This window comes from Gobio gobio (genome assembly GCF_949357685.1).
Source record: "Gobio gobio genome assembly, chromosome: 9".
NCBI classification, from domain to species: Eukaryota; Metazoa; Chordata; class Actinopteri; order Cypriniformes; family Gobionidae; genus Gobio; species Gobio gobio.
This window is the reverse complement of record NC_137115.1, coordinates 49,473,706-49,497,865: the sequence shown is the minus strand read 5'-3', so window position 1 is coordinate 49,497,865 and position 24,160 is coordinate 49,473,706. Positions and strand designations below refer to the sequence as shown.

The window sequence follows — 24,160 nt, the reverse complement described above, 5'->3', positions numbered from 1 at the left end:
GGACGATCACAGACAGTACGGCAAGTCTAAAGGCCTGTTCACACCGGGGCGATTTTTGCGAGCGTTTATCGCCGACATTTAATGCCTCATGACTAAACAAAGGGCGCCAATGTGAGTGTGCACACCGACGCGCAAAACGGCAGGCGAAAAAGCGTCATTTTTAAAAAAACGTCTAGGGTTCTTTTTTTTTTTTTTGACGCGACGCGGTAAAGATGAGATGAGATCGGCGCTTTTGTTCACGTGCCTGGAGCTGCTGAAGTGACTGTAAAACACGACTTGTTGGCGCTCAAGCACAAAACGCTCTTGCCGAGCACACATTGATACGACGAAGAAGTAGTAAGTAGACAAAGAAGAAGATGAGCTGCTAATGCTGCTTGCCAGTTAGCAAAAAGTGTGTGAATGGTTTTGGCCATAAACATATGTCTATGGTTTTGGCAAGCACGTAAATATGACCAAATTATTTTGGTCCCAAGTTTCTATTTTTCTTTTTGACTTATTTTACAAATTTGTCACTATAACTGATGTAATGGTATTGTTTATGGATTGTGATACTGGTTTATTGGAAATGGATAATATAATTAAACTTCTTAATCCTATTAGGGAAATATCATATACATAAAGCAAAATGTATATCGACTGTACCAAATGGTAGACTATTTTCCACTGATTTGAAGATTTTTTATGACTCCCTAACATCAATACAGAACAATCGAAAAGCTGTTAAGACATCTCAGCTGTTGAAAAGGATACTTAATGTGATAGAAACATGATTGATTTGTAATATAAGATACATTTGATTTGTTTTATATATTAAAATGTCTTTGTACTCCCCTACCGTTGTTTCAAGAAAAAAAAGAAACAAAAGAAACAAAAGCACGTAAATACGGTCTCTCTTCTTCTTCTGTGTGACAAGCGAGTGTCAGAAGTGTAAAGTGGTGCAGCACCACCTTGTGTACTGGGAGCGCCATCTACTGAATTTGCACGTTCACTCGGCGCATTGCCAGTGAAAATCGCTTGGGTGTGAACACTCGTGCGAGCACTCGTGATAATTGTCCCGGTGTGTACAGGCCTTAAGACATTCCACGACCCGACAAATGCCAACTCAACATGTCCAAGCGCAGACCAACGGCAACAGATGCTGACAGCGGCAACACACTGATCCGACAAAACCTGACAAAGGGTCTGTTGCCATCTGTCGTTGCAGTGTGAATTGGCCTTAAAGTCGGCATGATTTCTTTGTTAGTGCACATTACTAGTTGTCTGGCTATCATCAGACCAAGCTCAATTTAAGATTGAACATTGGTCTGGGGAGTCTGCTCTGTATTTTCTACTGCACACGTGAGCATAAACGCGCATAAATTAAATGACTCTGTACGCATTTGGATAGTCCTTCAACCAATCAGACCACAAGAGGCGCGATCAACGGGCAATGACCCATCGCTTCTCTATCCGTCATTGTGATAATCCCTCCAATAGCGGGCCAGGTGGATAAGCCAGTCTGTGATTGGTTCCCACAAAAGTGTAACAGAAGCAGAAGAAGTGAATGTACGGGTTTCCAGACTGAGTTGCCGGGCGAAATCAAATCGCTGGCATATCAGGCTGGGTTTACCCAGTCTACATTACTAGTCTTGTGGCGAACAATTCAACCGTGGAAGTTGATTCACAAAAAATTTTTTTTGTCTTTGTAATCTTCATAAATCTGAAAAATGTACTTCCCCTCTAGAATGGCCTTCCTTCTTTGATGACGTCAGTTTGACAGCTTGGATAAAACATTCCATCCAACTGTCAGTCTGAATGGAATGCCCACTTTTCCGGATCCAATTAATTCCCAGCAGGAAAAAACAATCCAAGCCCTACATTTTTCTCATTAAATATTCTGTTTTTAACTCGGAAAATACATCACAATACTGAAGTAAAGTCGGTCACAACGTCCGGTTCACAATGACTTTGTTTTATAGGGCAAAAAATCAAAAAGGTCCTTTTGCTGTTTTGTTATTATCATATTCACATTCCATACTATTACATGATACTTTGATATACCATGGTATTTTCAGCATAAATACCCCAAAAACATGGCATTACAATGGTATGTGTGCAGAAAGCATGGCGTGTCTTTGGTGTTTGTTTCTTAGTGAATGGTTTAAACACTGTAACACTTTATTTTACAGTGTCTGTTATACATGTTAAATGTAGTTACTATAGTAATTACAAAAAAAAAGCATAATTACACGAAACTAACCATAAACCACACCCTAATCCTTACCCTATAGTGAATAGATGTTAATTAATATTACTCAGTTCTTAAATGTATTATTACACTGTAACACGGACACCTTTTAATAAAGTGTAAGGGTACAAAACAAAATACACTTTTACATTCAAGACACATTCTGTGAAAGCAATGTCCAATAATATCCACTTAGTATCCTCTAATCAAAAAACATCTTTTTTTTTAAACTGGAAAACAAATAATGATTCTGCAGTGCAGGATTAATGATCGTGATAAATATGAAAAATTATTGTGCACAACAAATTGCTGAGTTGTTCGCCCATTACTTGGTAAAGTGAACACAGAGGTTAACGTGCCACAGAGCAGAGAAATACTAATGGGCTCTACCTCTGAAAATAAATCATTTTTGAGTAAACGGCTACTGAAAGTGAACGCTTCCAGAGAGGAGGGGGAAGGTGAAAGGAGAGAGGAGCATAAGGAGTTTTAACAGGCGAGTCAAAGACAGCCGAGTGGGGGCTGGGAAACGCTGCTATTTCTTTTGCAGCTTCCCCACAATCCTCTACCTGTCAAAGTGATACCCTTCCACCATCCCATCGTTCACAAACACACACACACTCACACAGAGATGAAGGTTTGAGCAGACACCAGACTGGTGATTAAGCAGCTCAAGAAGTGTGTGTGTGTGTGGGTTTGTATGGTGGGTTTTGAGATAAGAGCCTCACACAAAAACATGTTCCTCAGCCTCTCTCTCCTGTGAGTCAAACCTGGAATTCTTTTCATGGATGGCATTAGCCATGTGTCTGTCAAGCGGAGTCCTGTCACAGCAGCTATTTTTGTCATAAACAGATTCAATAAACAGCTTGACACTATCACTAAATTGCTGTTTTTAATAGTTTTTAGGGTTGAATAAATATGAACAGCTGTTTTTGGCATATTCAGAGAATTATATTAGCATTTATTTGAACAAAAACAAGCAATTTTATTGTTATCATTACACATTCACGTGTGTACATCACATTATTCTCGCTGTTGGGAGATAATTAATTCAGTCAAATGAAATTAGTCCAAATCTTCCTCTGTCTATGCCAATCCCACAGAGGGCATTTATGTTGTCAACCTAGATAGATGATCAAAGAAGCACTTTCTGTCTCATCCCCTTTCTCTCTCTCTCTCTCTCTCTCTCTCTCTCTCTCTCTCTCTCTCTCTCTCTCTCTCTCTCTCTCTCTCTCTCTCTCTCTCTCTCTCTCTCTCTCTCTCTCTCTCTCTCTCTCTCTCTCTCCCCCTCTCTCTCTCTCTCTCTCTCTCTCTCTCCCCCTATTTTGCTTTGAAATGTTTAAACAAGCAGTTGTTCTGCTATGAATCTGTGAATCATAAAGCCTGGGACACACCAAGCCGACGTCAACGAATTACCGGCGATGAAAGCTGACTGTGTTGTCGCCTCTCGTTGGCTGCGTCTCAGCCAAATATCTGCGCTTGAACACACCAAAAGGACTAAAGGCGACTGTCAACTAGCACCTGCAAAGTAATCTAAGTAAATATCTGTCTATTTCAGCAGGTATCAATATTTTCTGTTTTCATCATTCAAAAAGAGAAGCCAAAACTAGGACTGCAGATATACAAACCATAAACAAAGCAGCGCTTGCTTAAAATTGCGAATATCAATCACGCTGATCACTTTCTTCATTCCAGTCGGCTTATGTTATTATGAAAATATTTGTGCATTCGAATGTTCAGGTAAACGTAAAATTATAACAGCCTTCTGTCTGTACCGTCTTGACTTCTTTGCTCGCTTTCATCACTTTTGCTTTCATTCTCATGCACCGACTCGTTCGCTAAGCTGAACAGCCAATCAGAGTTCTCTCTCTCACAGACGGCATCCGACTAAAGCCAATGGTGTGTAACACACCAAAAAAACTAAAGGCCAGGACACACCAAGCATTTTGGAGCGTCGGTCGGCTTAGTTTTTTTGTTGTGTTCTGCACCGCTGGCTCTAGTCGGACGCCGTCGATTCAACAATGTTTACGGTTTGTATATCTGCAGTCCTAGTTTTGGTTACCCTTTTTGAATCATAAAAATAGACTATTGATACCTGCTGATATAGACAGATATTTACTTACATGCGGACGCAGGTGCATATGCTAGTTGACAGTCGGCTTTAGTCCTTTTGGTGTGTTCAAGCGCATCTTTTTGGCTGAGACGCAACAAGTGAGAGGCAACAACACGGTCAGCTTTCATCGCCGCTAGTTCTTTGAAGTTGGCTTGGTGTGTCCCTGGCTTAAGCCAATCAACGCTCAAAAACGGCCCGACGGACGACTGTTGGCTTGGTGTGCCCCAGCCTTAAAAATCTACTGGATGAATTTTGGGGGAATTATATGAATATAAAATTCAAAGTACATTAGTGAAAAAGAAGCATAACTTTAAAAGGAGTACTTATTATGAATATAATATACTATAGGGATGCACGATATTGGATTTTTGCGATGCCGATATCGATACCAATATATGTTTATTTTTTCCCTTTGTTTGGAAACCACCATTTTGAGCAAAAACGTCTCGGTTACGTATGTAACCCTCGTTCCCTGAAGGAGGGAACGGAGACGTACGTCGGAACTGACCGACGAATTGGGATCTGATCTCAGAGACCAATCTACTTCGAGTGTATTTAAAACGAGCCAATGGAGATTGGCATGCGATCCACGCATTCCACGCACCGCCCCGCAGCGCGGGTATAAATAAGGAAGTGGAATGCTTGATCATTGCTTTTTTTCTGCTGAGGAGCCGAACTAGTGACTCGGCCCCCTAGCGGAAGCACAGCACCTGGCGACGGGACGTACGTCTCCGTTCCCTCCTTCAGGGAACGAGGGTTACATACGTAACCGAGACGTTCCCTTTCAGTCGGTCACGTTCGACGTACGTCGGAACTGACCGACGAATTGGGATCCCTACCAAAACGCCAGGGCGCTGGCCCTTCCAGCGTCCTGCTTGAGCGCACTGGACCGTCTTAGATGGTACGGAAGTCAGGGCTCCAAGCAGGGAGGTCAGTCACTGCTGTTTCTGCAAGACCCACTCAGTGTGACTATTGGATAACGCTGGGAAAGCGTGCCCGTCTCGGGAGATGGTACACTGCGGAGCCACGTCCTTCAGTAGAAGGCTAGGTGGCAGAATACACATAAGGACTAACCTGGCAGGGTAGTACAACATATGGCAGTCTCTGGGGTGGTTCCAGCCTGGTCCCAGGGGGGAAAGAACACGCCCAGAGACGACAGAGCGGGCTCTGTCAAGGGAAAGACACGGGGCTAGCCGAGTAGGGTAGCTGGTACCGTGGAAGAATACACATATGGGGTAGCCGTGAGGGGACCGCTACATATGGAACCCAGCCTACACACACGTTTCACAAGCATACGGGTGCAGGCCTGGCGTCAGACGGCCGCAACGTCTGGCACCGCAGGGGTGACAGAGGAGCTCGACAGGGTTAGCCGTTTCCGGGGAACACAACTGGAGAAAATAGACGCACGTATCCGGCCCAGAGGGCGGGAGTGGCGTTGCAAGCCGACACTTAGAACGGGCACTTAGCGCTACTGGCCACTGGGGGCGAGGATGCGGGAAGATACCGGCTCTACACGGAGGCTATAGAATCTAGCGAACGTGTTAGGTGTCGCCCAGCCCGCAGCTCTACATATATCTGTCAGCGAGGCGCCTTGAGCCAGCGCCCAGGAAGAAGCAACACTCCTTGTTGAGTGTGCTCGCAACCCGAACGGGCAAGGCACGTCTTGGGACTGGTAAGCCAAGACGATAGCATCCACTATCCAGTGGGCTAACCTCTGCTTGGAGACAGCCTTTCCCTTCTGCTGGCCTCCGTAACAGACAAAGAGTTGCTCTGAGGTCCGAAAGCTTTCAGTCCGGTCGACGTAAGCGCGAAGAGCGCGGACGGGACATAACAAAGCCTGGGCTGGGTCTGCCTCCTCCGAGGGCAGCGCTTGCAGGTTCACTACCTGGTCCCGGAAGGGAGTGGTAGGAACCTTGGGCACGTATCCAGGCCGGGGTCTCAGGACAACGTGAGAGTTGGCCGGCCCGAATTCTAGGCACGATTCGTTGACCGAAAGTGCATGCAGGTCCCCTACCCTCTTGATGGAGGCCAATGCCGTCAGAAGCACTGTCTTCATTGACAGGATTTTAAGCTCCACAGACTGCAAAGGCTCAAAGGGAGGGCTCTGAAGTGCTCTGAGCACTAGAGCTAAGTCCCAAGAGGGTAGCGAGTTTGGACGAGGAGGATTTAGCCTCCTCGCACCTCTGAGGAACCTGACGATGGTGTCGTGCTTTCCTACGGACTTACCTTCGACTGCGTCGTGATACGCCGCTATTGCTGCGACGTACACTTTGAGGGTGGAGGGAGACAGCCTTCGCTCCAGCCCATCTTGCAGGAAAGAAAGCACGACACTAACCGAACACCTTCGGGGGTCTTCCCGGTGGGAAGAGCACCATTCAACGAACAGGTTCCACTTCAAAGCGTAGAGGCGCCTCGTAGAGGGGGCTCTAGCAGAAGAGATGGTGTCCACCACTGCCTGTGGTAGACCACCTAGAACCTCCGCGTCCCGTCCAGGGACCAGACATGGAGTTTCCAGAGGTCTGGACGCGGGTGCCATAGAGTGCCCCGTCCCTGAGAAAGAAGGTCCCTCCTCAGGGGGATCGGCCAAGGAGGGGCTGTCGCGAGGAGAGTTAGTTCTGGGAACCAGGTCCGGTTGGGCCAGTAGGGCGCAACTAACAAGACCTGCTCCTCGTCCTCCCTGACCTTGCACAGGGTCTGTGCAAGAAGGCTCACTGGGGGATACGCATATTTGCGCAGGTCCCGGGGCCAGCTGTGCGCCAGTGCATCCGTGCCGAGGGTGCCCCCGGTCAGGGAATAGTACCACTGGCAATGGGTAGAGTCCGGAGAAGCAAACAGGTCTACCTGTGCGGCTCCGAAGAGGTCCCATATCAGCTGGACCGCCTGGGGATGGAGTCGCCACTCCCCCGGAGGTGTCGACTGGCGAGAGAGCTCATCGGCTGTGTGGTTCAGCGCACCTGGGATGTGAATGGCACGAAGCGACCTCAGATGCTTCTGACTCCAAAGGAGGAGGTGGCGGGCGAGTTGGAACATGCAACGGGAGCGTAGACCACCCTGATGGTTGATGTACGCAACGGCCGCAGTGCTGTCCGTACGGACCAGTACATGCTTGCCACGTAGCGGCCCCTTGAGGCGGCGCAGTGCCAAGTGTACCGCTAACAACTCGAGGCAATTGATATGCCAATGCAATTGAGGTCCCGTCCACAGACCTGAAACTGCATGCCCGTTGTACGTGGCCCCCCAGCCCGTGGAGGAGGCATCCGTGAAGAGCACAGCATGCCTGGACACTTGTTCTAAGGGCACCCCGGCCCGGAGAAACGAAGCGTCGGACCATGGGCTGAAAGTTTGGCGGCAGTAAGGAGTCACGGGGACCCGGTACTGGCCGCTCTGGCACGCCCACCTCGGGACTCGGCCATGGAGCCAGTGTTGAAGCGGTCTCATATGAAGCAATCCGAGCGGCGTTACTGCGGCTGCAGATGCCATATGCCCCAGGAGCCTCTGAAAAAATTTCAGTGGGACCGCTGTCCTGTTCTTGAACGAATTCAAGCAGTTCAACACCGACCGGACCCGCTCTTCCGTGAGGCGCGCAGTCTGGCTGACCGAATCCAGCTCCATAACGAGATAAGAGATCCTCTGTGCGGGACAGAGTTTGCTCTTCTCTCGGTTGATCCGAAGGCCCAACAGGCTGAGGTGACTGAGCACCATGTCCCTGTGTTCGCACAACTGCTCCCGAGACTGGGCGAGTATAAGCCAGTCGTCGAGATAGTTGAGGACGCGAACGCCGCGTTCTCTGAGCGGAACAATGGCTGCCTCTGCGACTTTCGTGAAGACGCGAGGCGACAGGGACAGCCCGAAGGGCAAGACTTTGTACTGATATGCCTTCCACTCGAACGCAAAACGTAGGAACGGTCTGTGTCGAGGAAGGATAGAGACATGAAAGTACGCGTCCTTCAGGTCGATCGCTGCAAACCAATCTTGGGGACAGATGCATTCGAAAATGCGTTTCTGCGTTAGCATCCGGAACGGGAGCTTGTGCAGGGCCCGATTCAGGATACGCAGGTCCAAGATTGGCCGTAACCCACCCCCTTTCTTGGGTACAATGAAGTAGGGGCTGTAGAACCCCGCCTTCATATCGGCTGGAGGAACCGGCTCGATCGCGTCCTTCGCCAGCAGGACATCGATCTCTGACCGCAAGACCTGGGCATCGCTGCTCCGCACGGAGGTGAAGAGGATGCCCCTGTACTTGGGAGGCCGGCGAGCGAACTGAATCGCGTAGCCGAGTCTGATGGTACGGATGAGCCAGCGAGACGGCCTGGGGAGCTGAAGCCAAGCCCCCAGAGACCGTACAAGCGGGACCAACGGCACCACAGACGTACCCGGGGTGGGGCAGCGAAGTGGAATAGACGGACCCGACTCGGGAGGCCCGGAGGCGGCCCGGAGTGTTGTCCGAATATTCCAGGGTGGGGCAGAGTGTGGGTGAGAAGGCCCGGGGGCGTTCTCGGTGCCCACACTGCTGCCCCCTGGCGAGGGGGAGAGGGGAGGAAAGGAGTGGCAAGGCCCGGGGGCGTCGCGCACTGCCAACCTGGCCCTCTTGGGGCCCAGGGAAAATAGAAACTGCTCTTTTATTGAAAATGTGGGTGCCGCTGGACTCCGGAGAGCCAGCGGCAGAGATGTGATACCAGTCGGGGCCCCCCGGTCCTCCTCCGGGGGGTGGGAGAAGGATGCGGACATCATCTCCCTCAGAGCAGCTCCCGTCTTCCCTGGGCTGCCCGTCTCAGGGCCGCTTCCCCTTGCGTTTGCCGGCTGGTTTAGCGGAGCCCTGAGCGGGTTGGGCGTCTCCCTTACGTCCGGCACCCTGCTTTCCCGGTGGAGGCTGCTGCTTGGGCTTCGCAGGGGCGGAGGCGGACGCAGGGGGACGCCCTCGGCGACAAGCAGGCGGAGGTGCTGCCGACGACGACTGGGTGGAGGCAGCAGCGGGTCGTCGGGGCAGGATGTTTTTGATGGCCTCCGTCTGCTTCTGGGCCACCGAGAACTGCTGGGCGAAGCTCTCGATGGCGTCGCCGAAGAGGCCGGCCTGACAGACAGGGGCGTTGAGAAACCGGACCTTGTCGGAATCACGCATGTCTGCCAGGTTCAGCCACAGGTGGCGTTCCTGGACCACTAGTGTGGACATCGCCCGACCCAGGGAGCGTGCAGTGACTTTCGTCGCCCGGAGAGCGAGGTCAGTCGCCGCACGCAGTTCCTGCATAACACCCTGGCCGGAACTACCCTCGTGCAATTCCTTTAGCGCCTTGGCCTGGTGGACCTGCAGGAGCGCCATGGCATGCAGAGATGATGCGGCTTCCCCGCAGGCGGTGTAAGCCCTGCCCGTGAGACCGGACGAGAACTTACACGCCCGGGAGGGGAGACGCGGGGCACCCCGCCAGTCCGCAGCGGTCTTGGGACACAGTTGCATCGCCACAGACCGCTCGACTGGGGGGATTCCCACGTAGCCCTTAGCCGCACCACCATCGAGAGTAGTGAGGACGGAGGAGTCAGTCGACCGTGAGCGAGCGTTGTAAGGCGCTACCCACGATTTCGTGATCTCCTGATGCACTTCCGGGAAGAAAGGAACCGGGGCGGGCCGCTGAGAACCAGCACGGGCTGTCCCGAGAAACCAATCGTCCAACCGCGAGGGTTCGGGACACGGTGGAGGGTTCCACTCGAGCCCGACAGTCGCGGCGGCCCTGGAAAGCATAGCCGTAAGCTCTGGGTCGGACTCGGGCAACGCTGTCACACCCGAAGGGGGCAGCGCAGCCGAATCTTCATCCTCAGAGCCCATTAGCTCGTCCCCCGATGCTGCAATCGACAGCATGTCCTCAGCCGGAGCCCCAAAAGAAACGCCTGGGACCTCCCGGGGGAGGCCAGCGCGCTCTTCTGGAAGCTCCACCGGCGCAGCGGAGGGGGGAGGGGCCCGAGGAGCCGTTTGACCCGTCGGGGAAGCCCTCACAGTAACCCTCAGGTCCCCACCAAGGCCATCAGCCAAAGTAGCAGCCCTCTGCTTTGCAGCGAGAGGACCACTAGATCGGGGGATGCGCAATGGTGCTCCGCCTCTTTCGAGGTAATGGAGTCTGGACCGTAAAACTGCGATGGTCATGTTCCCGCAATGGGAACATGAGTCATTCACGAACGCAGCCTCAGCGTGCTGAACGCCCAAACACGTGAGACAACGAACGTGACCGTCAGCTGGGGACAGATATCGACCGCATCCAGAAACACACGGTTTGAATGACATCTTGAAAAAGACGCAGGGTCAAACCGTGTTGCTCTTTTAGAAAGGAAACTGCTCTTTTACGTGCTGAAGCACCCAGGGAGATGACCGCGGCACCACACAGTACAAAGGTGCAAGCCTGTGTGTGCACTCAGAAATAGGAAACGCCCAGCGAACCAACAGCTGATCTCCGTCTGAAGCGGCACTCGCTGACGCGCTGTCACACCCGCACTGGAAGCAGATCCTCTCACGAGACTCGTCAAACACTCTTCGTAGAAACAGGAAGCAGGAAACATTCGCTGTTCGGCTCCGAAGTAGAAAAGCAATGATCAAGCATTCCACTTCCTTATTTATACCCGCGCTGCGGGGCGGTGCGTGGAATGCGTGGATCGCATGCCAATCTCCATTGGCTCGTTTTTAATACACTCGAAGTAGATTGGTCTCTGAGATCAGATCCCAATTCGTCGGTCAGTTCCGACGTACGTCGAACGTGACCGACTGAAAGGGAACTTTTTTTTTTTTTCATTCTGGTTTCAGATTTCTGAGGTCTCCTTACTAAAAGGATACTTGTTAAAGATAAATAAATGTAATAAAGTTCTTTTTATAATAAGAGTATATTAAAAGCCCTGAAAAATAACAATAATAAAGTCAGTGATTTTTCATCCCAGACAGATTAAGTTATCACCTAAATATTTTATTTTTGGATTTAATGTTTGTGCACATGAAGTGGGGGTGGCATGGCATCAGTTGATGCTGTATTTAGCTTCATATAAAAAACATATACAATTATTTTAGTGCTCCTTGGATTATTTTTCATCATCAATTTCATTAAAAACTTTACTACAGATGAATAAACTGTATATAAAAGTATTTAATTTACAAGTGTCATGCTTGTGCTTTGAAATCATTACTGCTTTATTTATTCAGAAAAATAAGTAACTATAACAACAGCGTCCCCACTAAATAGGCTCTATATAACATTCTACCGGGTGGGCACTAGGACCTGGAGGAGCTTCAGCTGCTGCGTGCGCTAGAGAGTGGGGAGGCGTGATTGTGCTTGTTTTGGGCTAGTTTTTTTGTGAAAACCTGGCAATCCTGCATTGATTCACAAATTCAAGGCAGCTTTTAAAAACTGTCAATATAAATCACCATACATGCAATGTACTTGCTTGTTTTCACTTCAAGAATGACCATATGGCTGACATGATCTTATCGCTATAGCACTCCTTGCACTCGTGAGTTATTGCAGGCTCATATCAACACGTTATCATATCGGCAAGGCATATCGGAATAATTTTTCATATCGGCCGATGACGATTTTTTAATTTTAAGCGTTTATCGGCCGTTTCCGATGTCGTGCCGATAATATCGTGCATCCCTAGTATACTAAATATCAAGCTACAAGCGGAATTTTCAACATCATTACTCCAGTCTTCAGTGACACATGATCCTACAGAAATCTTTCTAATATGATGATTTGCTGCTCAGTTGCTAATGCTAATGATTTTTTTGTGGAAAAAAATCAGGAATCTTTGATAGACAGAATGTTTAAAAGAACATTCTGTTCCATCAAAATCCAAATCCAAATGCATCCTTGCTGAATAAAAGCATGTCTAAAATTGAGCCCAAACATTTGAACGGTTCTGTGCGCGCTAGGCTACTGTCTGTATGTGTGTGCGTTACAATAAGCTGTTCAAAACGTGCATTCACCCGATCAATTTTGAGCATCCCCAGTGAGCAATTTTGCTTTTAAAAGACATCTAATAGCTGTCCAAACACAGCCCTGATGACTAGGCTAAAACAAGTCAAAATTTGGGCTGAAAATTAAATAGACGTCTATTAAATAGACTTGTCATCTAGAACATGAACATGTCAAAGAAATGAAACCAAACACTGTGTAATCACTGTTTACTTTGCTTACATGATGGAATATCAAACATCTCGCAAGTTTTTTGGCAAAAATGGCTTGTAACCAAATTCGAGGTTATTTTGGCTAGAAGTGGGTTACTCACAGCCGGAATATATCGGGTCTATAGTTAACAGAGACGGTGAAATGATGGCTATTGCTTGCTGGGTCCAGATGGTATAATCAAACATATCTTTTGGAGCGCTCTCAGAGTATGTATTTATTTGTCATTTTAACTACTGGAAATGGATAGTAAAAGTAGACATCAAAGATTTCTTATCCTGTTGCGCCCTCTATGATCAGCGGCTAGTCAACGTCAAGCTTAAAGCGTCATGGCAGAGCATTAAAGTCGACTAGTCTGTGCACCCCCTAAAGTATACTGGGTTATAGCTCAAACAAAAAAAACAATTGTCAGTAGTCAGTCAAACTTTTCGGGCTTAAACTAATTGGATTCATTTGGCGGCCATCTTGGTAACACTCACAAGCAGTTACTGGTCTAGCTAATGTGCATTCTAGAGACAACAAACACTTTCAAAAAGGTGATAGGCTGTTTAACAACGTTGCAGTTCCTCACATTCATTTTTCTACGAGTTTCTTTCCCTTTATACTTCTCTGGTAGAGCAAAAGAGAAGTGTGTGCCAAAGTCAGACAGATAAATACTCACAAAGATAAGGAAGTTGAAGACAAACATGAGGTACTTGATGCAGCTGAGGCAGTCTCCTTCCATGCTCGTCCCCCGCGCTGAAGCCTCCCCGAGCCCCTTGGAAGAAAAACAAACATAGCGTCATCTCTGAACTTAATCAGAAACATTCACAATCGAGCCTTTCATCTACATATTGACACTCGGCACACTAAAGCGCTCTCTAAAAACTTTTTTTTTTACGACACTGAACAAAGAAATACTAGCATCATAAAGGGCTTTTCAGCAAAATCCTGTATTTAAAGTGCATTCAAACTAAATAAATTCAGGGTTCCCATGTGCATACTAAAATGGCCATATTTTGTTTTAAAGGCACAGCCTCCCTTTTAGTGTAATTAATGATGAGAGGCTCTTGTGTTTCAGCAGACCATCCCTCTACCTGAAAAAGCACTCTCTAGGATGAAGGCCTATTATGGTGCCACTTTCCTTAAATGAAATGGGGCCTTTTTCATTAGTTCTAGGAGAGTGCTAACAGCCAGCACTAGCAGAAATATCCCACCATTACTCAGACAGCACAGAGACGGTGTATTACATGAGAGTGTCATCCTTAAATATATGTTTGAATGCAACCGTATCTGGCTGTGCACTGCTAATACCACAAGTCTTGTTGCAAATAACAATACATGATGGATCACAAGTATTATTAATACAGATATAGTAATCATAGCAGTCAGAAATCTGTGGAGGAGAAAGGCTGGGGAAAAAAAATCACATGCGTGTTGAATTGAAGCCAGAAATAGAATGTGGCTTGATGACAAGTACACTAACCATGACCTTTCTTTTTGTTTTTTCCCCCTTCCATCTTGTTTTCTTTGTATTTTCCTATCTTGTCAGATGCAATCCCATTATGCTCTGGCCGAACTTTCTCAAAAGACTTTTTTTGGCTCACCCTGTGTTGTTTTTTGGCTCACCCAGTATCACCCAAAGTGGTTTCCTGGAGCTCTATAGATCTTTATTGAGGAGATAGGTCTATGTTTACCAAAAAATGTCATCTAGAGCAGTTTTTAAATTGGTGACTAGAAGGGGAACCAAGAACATTTTGAGAGGAATATATATACATTTACAAATATATATACAAACTGTACATACACTATACTTGTCACAGTTCTGTTTAGTTTAGTAGTCTGTTCATGCGTTTCTTGTTTCTGTTTCTTGTGCTTCATTGCAGTTTAGTTCTGTTTCCTTGGTTACTTATTAGGTGGCTGCCTATTATTTACACCTGTGTCTTGTTTAATTGCTTTTGTTTATATATAAGTCATTGTCTTAGCTTGAACTGTGTTTCCACCGCAGGACCTTTCCCCAGGAACTAGGGACTTTGGGGTGGTACTCTATGCGTTTTGACCGCAGGGACCAGGGTCTAAATGAAGTTCCAGGTAAAAATTTCCCCCTCAAAAATTCCACCGAAATTACCCAGAACAATTTGTCCCTCTTACTGCACGCACCACAACTAACTTTTAGATTGAAAAAAATGCTGTGTGAAAGCAACCAATCAGCATGTTCAGCACCCAAGCCCCACCCCCGAAAGTTCCTGAACTTTGAAAAAGTACAACCTCACGAGCAGGGCTGTTTTGAGGGGGAAATTTTTACCCGGAACTTTATTTAGACCCCGGTTCCTGCGGATGAAACACACCAAGTATCACCCCAAAGTCCCTAGTTCCTGGAGAAAGTTCCCACGGTAGAAAAACAGCTAAAAACTACTTTTTCAAAGTTCAGGAACTTTTGGGGGTGGGACTTGGGGGCGCTGAATATGCTAATTGGTCAAGTTCACGCAGACTGACGACTGACGACGAGGTTCAGGCTTTATTAAGCTTATACACGGAGAACAAAATCCAGTGGGAACTGGAAAGTGGTGCACAATCCTACGACACCGGATTAATTAGCCTAATCTTCACGGTACTTTAGACCACGAAGGAAACACAGATAGCAACAGGTGTGGGGGGAAAAATTTCCCAGGACAAATTTTACGGGTATTTTCAGTGGAAACGCGGCTTTGGTGTGACTCTCCTATGGTCTCCTGAGCATTTTGGTTTGTTTAGAAAGTATTTTGATTACCACAACCTGACAATACTATATAAAGGTATTTAGTAAAGTTAAATTATGTTAATAAATGTCTTTATAATAGGTATTTAAACATTACAAAATACATAGCTGTCATCTTGGGGTCCTTAGCATCAAATATTTTTATAAACCCCAGATCTAGAGATGTCCCTCTTAAATAACAATGATTTTTGTCTTGCAGTCCTTCCCTTCCCAAAGAAATACACAAAGACGCAGCCTGTGTTTAATGGATCCTTTCAATTAAACTGATGGTCTTAGTATCAATCGTGTCACAAATGTGACTATAGCACCCTCAGGGCAATTAGTGTTTTAATTACCCTCATTCTTAATAAAGGCCAAACCACAGGGTTTTAATTGGGGTTTGCATAGATTAAAGCTTTCATTAGCAGCATCTGATGACCCCTCTTGCATAATTTGATACGTTCTTTGCAGGTCGGCACAACCATTAGCAGCTGGACGTGGGAGCGTAGGCCGAGAACGGCATAAAAGCTTTAAAAATGTGGGCCTGCAAAATTTGGATCCACATGTGAGAAGTCGTTTCTCTGGTTATGTGTAAAAACTTGCTTGCTGAGTGCGAGAGACCAACACACTCCCAGTTGGAGCGCACTGGTGTAAAGCATCTTGGATACCAGTATAAATCAAACTGCCTGCAAATCGGGGCTGGCTCTGGAGAAAGTGCAGAATAAACAGGGAATTTTCCCAAGACTCCCACAGCACTGCAGTCATCATCAATCAAACATACATAGCTACATATAACAGAAAGGCCTGCAGTAAAACTACATGCTCGTTGCAGCACATTTACGCAGTCCAAAGAGCTTCAGTGGTGATACACAAAAAACCAACAACTTGATAAGGACTGATTTGAGTTCAGCTCATTATTCCAAAGCCTGGGGTCTCTGATTAGGAGACCAAAAGCACAGTGTGGTTGTTCAGGTTCCAAGAATCGTCTTTGTAGTCTCACACACACACAACGAAAACAGAAACACATCCATCAAATGTGCAGAAATATCTAAAGCAGAGCAAAAGTTCACAAGGCCAGATCAACAGCATGTGTGTATATGAAAAGAGACAGTTGCTTGTTCTATCATAGACAATAGTTGACACGTACACAGTCAGCATCCACAGAAAAAAACCCTCACTTTCGCATGAGACCCATATAACACTCTTCACGTGATACACATTTTACTGACCTAAAATCTAGAGCAAAAATAATTGCAGTTGCTAATATTTCCTGTTTCAGACTGTGAACAAACGCAGATGTACCATTTCAAATTAACAGAACATTTTTTTAGTTAAAAGCTTACATTTGGATGGGAAAAATTGTCATAAATGTGTTTCAGATTCACAACCTCAATAATGATCCCTTCACTGCAGGGTTTCTATCCAAGAAATGCGGTAGTTACTGAAACGATTCACAAGTAGAGGTCAATTGTAAGGCGCTCATTAGTGCAATTGTTTTTCGTTTGTGTAAACTTCGCATTTCTGCAATACAGAGATTGAATGCTTATGCAAATCAGTTCTATTTCTGCTAAGCATATTTTCTCAAATAAAACAATGGTACATTACAATACTTTTAAGGTTTAGTATTTAAATATCCATGCTTTTCCTGTATTGAGTCGGAAGAGGGTATAGAGCATTTTTTTTTAAACAACCCCATTGTCTATAACATCCATGATTTTAACAACTTTACAGTTCAAATCATTCAGTTTTGACAAAAACTAAAATTATTATATAATCATCAAGCTCACATTTCAGCCTTTCAACATTTTTAAAGAAAAGGGATAAGGGATAAGGGAAAATTAAAATTATAAATGATTATCTATTTCATATATAATTGGTCTCAACAAAAACGGCAGACAGGCTGATTTAAAAAAATGCAAATTCCCTCTCTGACAGTAGGTGGCGTTTACAGAAAAGCCGAAATACAGCTGTTACTGTGGTTACCCTAGTGTTGTCAAAAGTACCGAACACGAAACCAAGTCGGTACTGAAACTTTAAAAATGTGACGCTTTGAGCGCTGTTGAGCTGGAATCATAAACACCTCTGACTGGCCGGGAACAGGAGCATCTGAAAGCACAAGCAGGCTTCGACCAGCGGACCGGTAGGCTGATAGGAGCCTGCATTCAAACGCTCCCGTGTGTATCTGCGTAAGCGCTCTGTGACTAGCGTATGTATGTATATTTACAACATGTTTTCGAAGTGCTGGTCATTGTAGCCAATCACAGACATATTTGATGAGTGCATGAGCACAATGGCAAGTCAGAGGTGTTTACGATTCCGCTCAAAGCGTCACAATTTTTAAATTTCAGTACCGACTTGGTATCGCAGTCGGTACTTTTGACAACACTAGGCTACCCCTATACCCCTATAAGCAGCACTGGCTTATAAACACCACAGTATTGGGCATTATCCGGAGGTAGGGCGAAAAGAAAATGCCATGGAAATGGCCAAGTCCAATGGTGAATTTCTCCAAAGGTGACGAGTTTGCAGATATGGGCCAGTAACCATCCATCTTAGCAATGGTCTAGAAACTAGAGACCACCAAGAAATTACCACTCACCAATCCTTCAGAAAAAAAATATTAAGTAATTTATTCTCCCTGAGGTTCTTTTTGAAAACCACACTTTTTTAAACAAATAGGTTGAAGAGACTCTCCTTGAGGTTGACACTTTAAGCTTGATTAATCCATTTATGTTTTAGTCATTCTTACCCTGCTAACTGGGACAAGATCATTAGCTCAAGGACAAGGACACTGTGTGCTGGTCAGCCTTCCCCCATCAGCCATGAGCTTGCATACATAAAGAGCAATACAGCATGAAACACAGGATTCACAAGAACATTGAACTTCTTCACCCTCGATGAATAAGATGACTCCTAATTGTTCTATTCAATGCACAGCTTGAATAGCTAGCTAGTCACAACTATGCTATGTCGATGTGTGTGTGTGTGTGTGTGTGTGTGTGTGTGTTTGCACATCAATAGTGCCCTATTCTAGGGAATTTAGCTAATCTAATTTTCCATGTGGGCATTTTTATAATACATGTGGAACTGGAAAGCATGCTAGCTAGGACTGAATACAGTGCCGGGGAAAGGGTATGACAGCATGGTCAACCCAGCAGGCATATATAGTACATTAATGAGCCTCCAATTAGGGCAGAATAAGTCAAATGCTTCTCAGCTTTGAAGTCTGAAAAAGCTAATGAAGCTACAATATGTTCATGAAGACAGCAGTTACCTCACATATATAAGGGAACATAGAAATGACTAACTGCCATATTTGGCTGTATAATTAATGGAAACTGTAGTCTATAATGAGCCTAAAGCTTTTAGTGCTTCATCAGTGATCATTTGGATTGGACAAGTGATAAGAACCAATGGATTTCTTGTCCTTTGAAGGAGAATCTAAATGTTGAATTGGGCACAAAAGGCCTGCAGTGCCAAAGCTCATTCACCAGACCAGCTGACTCCTAAACAATGACCTGATTTAGATTTAGAGAAAGCCTCTAGTAAAACTCTAGTAAGACTTCTTCATAACTTACATTTTAACCATAATATCACCAGTTAGTTTTTGCTCAGCCAACGCAAATCCAAACAAAGCACCTCCAAGTAACACAGTTTCTGAATGAATTGGTGTTTATGAAAGAATTGGCAGATTGAATGATTCAATGACTCACTGATAAAGACATTGGCTGCATCTAAAATCGCATACTCTCTGAGTAGGTACTTCTTTTGAACAAGTACTTATTTCGTGACCAATAAAAAAGTACTTCACTGTCATTCACAACTCCTCTCCCATGGCCACATGGGATATTAAACTGTCCATTCGGTGCGCACTTCAGAATATCGCCAGAAGCAGTGGGTCATCCGCGTACCTACTGTTTTATGCATCTTGTGAATTTAGAAATACTACTCTTTTCACTAGGGGTGTAACGGTAAACGTATTCATTCCGAACCGTTTCGGTACAGGGATTTCGGTACAGCGCACGTGTGTAGCTACTAAACGGTTCTGAATGCAATCTTTTACAGTTAACAGTCGGCTTGTTTTAAGCGCGGAACAAACTTCAATCCGAGCTCCCACATGAACATATTAAAGTCCCTGTAAAGGCAATTCTGAGATTTGTTTCTAAACACATTATAAATGTTAGAAATGTATTGCTGAAACATGTTACAAAGACTGTGACCTGTGTAGTACTGAATTGTGGAGTTAGACCGTTAAACAGTTTTTCACCGTTGCAGTGTTCAGGATTTTTTGGGCGGGGCTAAAACGGTGGCTTGATGACACATTGGAGCCACTGTGCATATGGCCCGTCCCCCAACACTATGTTGATGATGCACTGGAGCCACTGAGCGGCTGAGCCTGGCTCCCCCCCTAACACAATCATAACTAAACATAACTTCGCATCAGTACACCGGCTCGATCGCGAGTTACTGTCAGTACTGTTAGTTACTACAGCCTACAACTTACAAAACCATGAAAACCATGAACAAAACGATGATATCAAGAAGAGGTGGATTCATTTTGTGAACAGCTACCTTGATGGAGAGCTGAGGATCACCACCAACACCTGCCTCTGCAGTGACTTTACACCGGATAACGTTAGTTTTACAAACTTTCATCGGAGTGTGGGATTACAAATTTTAGAAAGTACATTGCATTTAGCATTTAAGGTAAAAAAGATGATATCAGATGAATTAGTCTGCTACGCAAATCTTCCAGACCAGTTTTACTGATTTCAGAGACTCTAGCAAGAGTCTCCTTTCCTGCCAGACCTGTTTTCTCTATTGTGTTTTAAATGAGTCAGATCACTGAGATTCCACCTTTCGGAGCCCAGACGTTTGCCCCTTTTGTCTTTAATGGCTCTGGGATGGCTCTTGGAATTGGAATTGACGCAGATCCGGCGTTCGGACACATGACCCAGAAGCGATTTGTTCACAAGCAGAGGAAGACGCGCGTATCTAAGCTGTTGAATTCTACATTGATCGTGCTTTAGGTCTCGGCGTAGTTCTCAAAATCGGACTAAAGTGTGCATTTCATGGATTCCCGAACCCCGGCGCTACGTCATTTTCTCGCGCATGCGTCGTGGAGGCACACACGGCACACACAGTCTTACGGGTGTCGAACGACATGAGGGTGAGTAATTAATGACAGAATTTTCCTTTTTGGGTGAACTAACCCTTTAAGCTTTTCTTTGAGAAAAGAACAAAGAACGACACTGAAGTCATTCTCAAGAAAGGAAGATGTGTTCAGAGTTTTGCCGACCGGATATGGCAAAAGTTTAATCTGTCAACTGGCTCAGCTTCACCTTCTTCGTTGCTCTGGTTGGTTGTGGCGCTATCCTATTGCGTGCAGAGGGAATTTGAAAGACTACCATTTATCCCGCCCCTCGGATTGAGCCCTGCCAATGGTGTGTTCCCAGATCCAACATCTTGATGTGGGTCTGGCTTGTCAGGCTAAAATAAATCAGCATATTTTAATGAACTGGTTGAATGATTGACTCACTGACTCACTCAAAGTTAGTCATTTGCCACCTATAGGCATATAAATGCAATGTGCGGAAAAAGTCACTATAAAATCCCCACCACTAATATAGCTACAGACTGTCTGGAACGCGCAAACAAGTGGAGCAATACAAATGTGAAAATTTCCGGTGCTGTTATACTGATTCAAGACGGTTGTATAACACTAATTATTATTCAAGTGAACTACATTTACAATTATACTGGTTATTGGGCATCTTATGTAAGATTGTGTGTAATAAGCTTTCTGAAATGTTCTGTAGTGAGAAAAGGAGTTCATTACAGAGATCATTGTTAAGATGCAGGTGCAGTTTCAGATGAATAAAGCCACTTCATCTTAGTCAGTAGGTCAGTGAATGCTGCATTCACTGAGGAGAGAAACCCAGAGGACTTGGGAAATGGTCAGTGGCGGCCAAGTAAAGAAAATCACAGAGGAAATCTATAGAAAATTGCCAACCAGCAACTTCTTCTATGAGTTATGAATGCCAAGCAATTCAATATGAATGTGGTCAATACAAAGCCTAACTTTACATACATACTAAGCGAGACAAATTCTGTATTGTTAAATATAAAAACACGTTTTAATTGCTTATGCAATCCATATGCTTGTATCTGCTGCTCTGGTGAAGTTATCAATCCCAGATGGAGAAGATCATTATCTCAGCAAGATCGATAAGACATTGATCGGTTGAAGTCCTTCTCCTTTGTCTTCAGAGCCTCTCTCTATCTTTCAACAGTGTGGATTCCTCATGCCACAGTGAGTGTGATCACATCAACACTAGTTCATTAGTACAATAGGGATTTCCCATGATGGCACTGGACTTTCCCTTTATATAAAATTAAACCTTAAGTTACTAGTACCGAGTAATTGGTTATTTAGCTAACACTTTCTTATTCTACCATTTCTTAAAATTATTAAATCTGCCAAGTTGCGTACTTTTAAAACGTTTACTTTGTGTTGTTACACGTGTTACCCTTTAAGTTTAACGTCATATTTTTGGTCTTGAAAGAGAAGTTGCACAATAATTTGCTTGGTAAATCAAAAACATCCCAGAGTGCATAAGAATCCCATATAAGCTAATCAATGAATGTCCAAAAGTGAATGGATTTCCATTTGGGGAATATTCCCAGGAACTTTAAACCTCATATAAAATGGAAGAAAACCTAAAATCACATTACAATGGATCTCTGTTTTCATCAACCGGCTAAAGATACAGCACAAGAATAGAGAACATTTCACTGACTGCGCCTGACAACTTTGGTGACATGAACAAAAGCATTTGTTGGGGGTGCAAAAGAAATGTTGATTTCAACGGTATGCAAATGAGCAGCAATGTGAGAGAATGCAGACAGCGGTTAGCTACATTTTACCACAACCAATTATAAACTGCTACCAGCAACCAACAGTACAGACTTGGAGACTTCCATGATCTCTGTCAGTGCGAAAGGGTACCCGTGATTCAGTGTAGGTCCATGTGTTTCCCACAAACATTGGCGGTCAAGCTGAACTGACCTAGAGAGTAAGGATGGTATTAGTGCTGAATTGTTATGTGCAGGGAGAAACACATGTGGACAGTTTGACCACAAACACTGTGTTCAGTATGTCAACACAAAATAATCAAAAGTCCACAAAATTTCCTACAGGGCAAATATCTTCTCCCCTCCTTCTCACCTCTTTCCAAACGTCACACAAACTAAACGTATAGTTCAAACAGTTTACTCCCCCACACTTGAGCTCTGAAGTTCATGTCTTGCATCTTGGCGGATTTTAGAAGCAGGAAAATGTTTTATTTTTGCCGCACAGCTAAAGAGAGAAATGTTCTCGTTAACGATAAGTTATGAAAACGTTATTTGTGAAAGTTATTTTCTTGTTTATACGAATGTTTATGGAAAATTAAATTTTCAAACATTTCGGTAACGTTACTTTTGAACATTCTAAAACAAATGGTAACGTTTAAAAAAACGCTCCATGAACGAAGAACGAATTACGTTTTTTGTGCTAATGTTTTGAGAACATTTAAGACCCTATTACTTTAAAAGAATATTCGACTAACATTACTGGAAGAGTGTTTGTTCATAACTTTTTGAAAGAGCCTTGACAGAATGTTTGCCAAAGTTCTGAGAACATTCCCTGTTAGCTGGGACATAAATATGAATAAATATGACTTCAAACAAGAAGGTTTTCAGCATATTTTTATGATAGATTCCCCAGTCTAAGATAGGTGGACAGCCCTGTTTCTAGACGGGTGTCTGGCGTACCTACTTAACACCAGTTCCTGTCAGAGCAAACACGGAAAGCAGCAGCCTTCTGCAGATGGAGCACAGCTTGGACTAGCATTTGTCTAATGAGTGATCACTCACAGGCCTGTCAAACATGCCATCTGGAGGAGGACCTCTGGTCTGCCGTGAAATATGGAGTTTGTTGATGCTCTGCGTTGAATCAGTCCCTTAGTGCATATGTTTGGTGATGACAGCAATAAACATAATTGCAGACAGAAGATGACAGGGATATAGTTATCAGAAAATACAGGGGAGTTTAGTCTTGGTATGCATTATGGTTTGAAGCATGCGTATGTACAATTACTCTATTAGGAGGAAGCATTCCTTTAAGAAACGTTACATTTTTGAAGAATATGTGCCACAATAAACATATTAACTCAAATCATGTGCTTCTCCAGAGACAAAGAGCTCACAGAAAAGACTTTTCATTTCTTGCTGTATGATGAAAGATTTCCTAAATAGGGAAAAGCTTCCAGAATCTCCAAGGTACAGCCATTACACAACAAAAAGGGTAAAAATGTCTTGTTCGGTTTTAATCCACTGACCTCATCTAAGTTACCATAACTTCCCCATGTTTCTCAGAGAATCATAAATGAACTGGAAATGAACAGAATTAAATGTGTACTGAGCAGTGGCGCAGCCAGGATTTGTTCATAAGGGTGGCCGGGCAGGGGCCAGCAACCATGCTGGGGTGGCACAGAAATCTTCGTTATTTCAACATACTGGACTGTTTTAGTGCCTACAACACAAATTAATACAGCTAATTCATAGGCCTACTTGATTGTAATTGAGATAGAGAATTAGATCATGGAATACTGAGTGAATTTGATTTTTTTTTCTGTTATTCCTCACCTCCAGACAAGGGGCTATCATTATAGCTAAAGTTTAATTTGCTCAGTCAGCCAGGTTCTGGTTCTCAAAAACCCTAATATCTTTATCTCCATTGTTGCATCTTTCATGGATGTGACAAGCAGATAATAACTACATAGCCTTAATTATTAATTGAATGTTATATGATCAATGAACTCTTCAACAATTCTGAGTTAGTCTGTAAGGCCTGTTTCTAAACCTTGCAACCGAAAAAGTAAAGACTGAATGTTTAATTTTCTATATTA

The 24,160-nt window shown here is 44.7% G+C and overlaps 1 protein-coding gene across 1 annotated transcript in view; it reads right to left on the bottom strand.

Annotated features, from left to right (window-relative positions):
• Positions 1-24,160, bottom strand: part of tspan18b (tetraspanin 18b) — a 79,014-nt gene that overhangs the window by 8,636 nt on the left and 46,218 nt on the right. The window contains exon 3 of the mRNA XM_079825028.1: positions 13,155-13,250. Within this exon, the coding sequence (XP_079681154.1) occupies positions 13,155-13,250 (96 nt within the window). The remainder of the gene's footprint in view (positions 1-13,154; positions 13,251-24,160) is intronic.